At 29.3% G+C, this 4520-nt stretch overlaps 1 protein-coding gene across 1 annotated transcript; it reads right to left on the reverse strand.

The window, feature by feature from the left end:
• Positions 1-2431: 2431 nt before the first annotated feature.
• On the reverse strand, positions 2432-2881 carry LOC124926025 (zinc finger protein 2-like). Its single transcript, XM_047466185.1, has one exon. It carries the CDS (start codon positions 2879-2881, stop codon positions 2432-2434), a length of 450 nt encoding a protein of 149 aa, XP_047322141.1.
• Between the last annotated feature and the right edge of the window lie 1639 nt (positions 2882-4520).

The following is a 4520-nucleotide window of genomic DNA, read 5'->3' on the forward strand; positions in this document are numbered from 1 at the left end:
TATATATATATATAACTAAAATATTTAAAACATTAATACTATTCTTTAATATATAATTTATTCATTATAAAATATCTTATATCAGGTTGTATTATGAAAAAATAAAAATAAAAATAACAATTAAATAAAATAAAAGTAAATTTTAAAAAATATAGTGAAAATTTAATATTTCTTTAAAAATTAATATTATACAATTTTTAACCGGTATTAAACTTAAACTTATTAATTTTAATTAATACTATTGTTATCTTACTCCGAACAATTTTTAGTGAATTCTTATCATAGTTCATTTTTAATCTTCGATTCTTTTAAAATATCATTTTACTTATTATATTTTCATTATAAAATATCTTATCATCTTATAAAAAATAAATATTAATAATATATAAACATAATTAAATATCTATTTAAATAAATAATATTCATTCACATTTAAAAATTAATTTTTTTTAAATAATTAATTTTTCTACCTAAATTAAGTTTCACTTACTAATTTTGTAACCTCACTCCAAATATTTCTAAATTGATCTCTCAATACTAATTTTGTAACTTCACATTAAAAAAATTTACCGACTTCTTATGCGCCACTTGTGTTGGGAGACAGCTACACGTATCCTTATGTTTGTCCATATGTTAAACAATTTGGAGTCTCTTATGTAAAATTTTATGTATATAATGGATAATGTTGGGAGCTATAATAAAATTTTGATCTAGTTGGGTGGATGAATTCAGGGTCATTGAAGAGGAAAAGGACAATATTCCACTTATTATTTGTGGACGTTTTGATTTGAGAGAACAAGAGGATTTTTGACAACCAAAGTAGACTGAACTGAATTTTCAAGAGTTTACTATTAACCACCTTTGTGGATATTAGATGGGGCACCCCTCTATAGTTTTAACTAAATGCATTGTAGATCTCCTTGACGAGATAAGGTTGAAGTAAGATTTTCAATTGTTTTTGTCCATCCCATTTTAGTTTTGTAACCCATGTTGAGTCGGTATGTCCTGTTTTCTCAGTTCTCTTATTTCTTCTCAGTTCTCTTATTTCTTTTATTTTTAGTTGGTTTGTCGGGCATGGAGCCACGTTGTTTTCTATCGACATGATGTTGGTGTAATTTTTCTACATTACGTGCCCCATAGAGCTAGGGTGTTGAGAAAACGACCGAAGACCGATGACTAGTGTGACCATTCGACTCCCCCGTCCCTCTCAATATGTTCTGCGTCGTTTTACCCCAAAACTCACCAGTTCGTCCACCAATCGAACTGCATGAGCCTACTTGCCCATAAAAACTAGACTTCCTTAGGAACAATAGGTGCATCGAAGATAGACGTCCAATAACTATTTTGAAAGTGTAACTTTACACATCTCACTCCCTCTCTCTTTGCGTAAATCTTCTAATTTCAAAAGCATATCCTTCTTTGAACTCTACTGGTTTTTGATCGACGTGATGTTGGTGTAATTTTTCTGCATTACTTCTTTTTGTGATCTTTTGGGACAAGTGTTGAGTTTTATTAGTACGGTTTGTTACGATTTCGAATTATTGATGGTTCTACTTTCAACTGTTTATTCTGAATTTACTGAATGGCTCAAGGCTATTAACCCGTTTTTGGAGGTCTATCATGGCAAGTTTTCGGTTGAAATTTTAAACTAATTCATAAATTTTATTAACGAATAAAAATGAAAATTTTGATAGAAAAAATCAAATGAATTCAAACGAAAAATAACACAAAATTCAAAATTAAAATGAAATTTGATCCAAATAATTAAATTATTATAACTAATTTATTAATTATTTAATTAACATTAAATTAATGTTTTGAGTAGCCTTCATTTCTATTTCCTAATAAAAGAGGAAATGCAAATCGCAATGAAAAAATCGCAATGAAGAGACAATCAATGTGAAGTCATGCACTTTCTTACTTTTATTCTCTTGTGAGTAAGTTTATTCTTTTCTATTTTTTGTGATTTAATTGTACCTCTTTAGTGTCGTTTACCATATTATTAGAATTCTATCCAAATTAAGCCAATTATAATTCAAGATTATTACCAAATAAATTGTTATAAAGACTTGCAAATAAATTATCAGCCTTAATATACATGTATTAAAACAAGCCAGGGTAAGTTCCAAATAAATCGATCACAAGTACACTAAAGCACAAAAACAAAGAACACATACAGTCCTCTGAAATGAGCAAACAATAAGACCATCATCCATTGTTAGGAATCAATTCCGAGATGCTCTTAATGATATATTCCTTCAAAAAAATATTGTGGCATATGATTAAAGTGGAGCATGTACATAATGTAGTTGAATATTATGTCTCGTTTCAACACATTTATATCAATCAATATTGATCAAAGAATGCATTCACCATCTACAATTCAAACTTAATCAACAAACTCATCTGGTTCTATTGTTGTTTTCCTTAATTAGAGACTATGTCCAAGACGAAGCTCCAAATCAACGTCGTCTCCATCTTCTTCAAGTGGAGGCCCAATTCGCAGACTCAAGTTCGAGCCGGAGTGGCCCTCAGAAAAGCCTGGCAACTCCGGCGGATTCCTGCCAACAGGCTGATCTTGTTGTTTGAAGCTATGATTCATATGATGATTAACAGCAGAAACTTGATTATGGGTATTCATATAATCTCTTTGGATGATATTATTTCTGTTGAACGAGTACTGATCATCGGTCTTTTTAGCCTTTACCTTTTCCTTCCTATGAATATTCATGTGGCCTCCTAAGGCTTGTGCATTAGTAAAACCTCTCTTACAGAAATTACACTCATAAGACCGGACGGTCCTGACCTTTTCCGGCGGGATGACGTCGGAGGAGGATTCAGAACTGATCGTGATCTCTTCTAATTGGCTGGTGGACTCCATGGAATTATGAACTGTAATTAATGTTTGGTGTGTTGATCCCAGGAAATAAGGCAACTGGAAGACAATATTAATGCTATCTGAGGTATCATTATGTATTGATAAAGACTCCAGCTTTTGGCATTTCTTTCTGTTTTTTTTTTTCATTCAGCCGGCTCTTGATTCAGTCTGCTTTTGCATTTTCTTTTTCTTTTTTGTCTCCCTCTTTAATATAAATATTTTTTTAAAAAAAAGTATAAACTTTTTAATTAATTTCAGTTAAATCAATACAAATCATAACCCATCAAATAAAAATCAATTCATTTTCATGTCAAGCTTTAGCATTGATGAGATGAATATGGGGATTGATGAAAGAACAGGGGCATAGACAAGAATATCCTCTGCCTCATTATTCTTATTTTCTCAAGTTGGGTTTTTATGAAAAGTTGAAATATTTGTTGGAAATACTTAAAAAATATATATCAATTTATAAGATATATATATAAAAGAAGCATGCTAGCCCAAATCAAGATAATCATTGCCTATAAATTTGGAACTAAATTTGAATAAATGATTTTCTGGTTAAGTGTTGGGTCTGTTTGATTTGGTTGTACTTAATAAATTAAATTAAATCAAATCAAATCAACCAAAAGAAATAAGAAAAAGTAATAAAACAAAAATGTGACATTTTGTTAATTAGAGAATATGGAAGGTTAGGGAAAACGCGTTTATAATGCCAACAGGCTCCTTGCTTTGACCATTTCTAATTCCCAGGCCCAAGGCTCATTAATTTATATTATTCAAACACAGGACAAAGAGACGGCTGTTTATATTTTTACAAGCTTACCACTTTTTAATATATTATAAAATCATAGTCATCCAATTATAAGGGAGAAATGTAATTCAATAAAGAAAAAGATTGAATTCGAAAGTTATGAATTGATGGTTAGAGTATAGTATAATTCTTTACACAGTTAATTTTTGTGAAAATAGTTTAATTCAATTGATCTTGTTATATAATATTTCAAATCTTAAAAAACTTTGTTTAAGGAATAAAATATTTAATAATTGGAGGGAAACATATGTGATTTCTTAAATTATATATATATATATATATAGTTGGCCCAATTCTTACAAACTTCAAATTCAATCCATAAAAAAGGTGGGGATGGATAATAAAGGTTTTCTGAGTAAGTTTGATGCACCTCGACTCATCTTAAACCAAAAAAAAAAAAAAATAGTTTATCGTGATGAACTACAATTCAAGTGAGAATTGACAATGATGAGAAATTCGAACAAAATCTGCACATGGTAAAGTATTATTGCATATTTCGATTTGAATCATAACTTATTTATCATGAATATTCGAAATTATTACCATGAAAATATGAGTTATTATGTTATACGCATTATGAGTCGGCATAATTGATAAACAATTTACTCTAGTGTCTTTCAATTTAAGATGCATAATTTAAAATTCTTTGTCAATTACGATATTATATGTAGTTCAAGTCATATCACATAAAAAAAACCTTATATATATTGGTAATTCATTTATTCTTGTCTCTTTCCATTTAAAATAAGAATTTATAAGATTCATTGATGGGTTGGATAAATCCATCTATGACCCATACTTTGGTTACCCCTGGAATTCATTAACGGT

The sequence above is a fragment of the Impatiens glandulifera genome, chromosome 1, assembly GCF_907164915.1.
Source record: "Impatiens glandulifera chromosome 1, dImpGla2.1, whole genome shotgun sequence".
In the NCBI taxonomy this organism is placed as follows: Eukaryota; Viridiplantae; Streptophyta; class Magnoliopsida; order Ericales; family Balsaminaceae; genus Impatiens; species Impatiens glandulifera.

Excerpts from the sequence above, each read along its gene's own strand:
- LOC124926025 (XM_047466185.1), bottom strand. The coding sequence starts at position 2,881 with ATGGAGTCCACCAGCCAATTAGAAGAGATCACGATCAGTTCTGAATCC.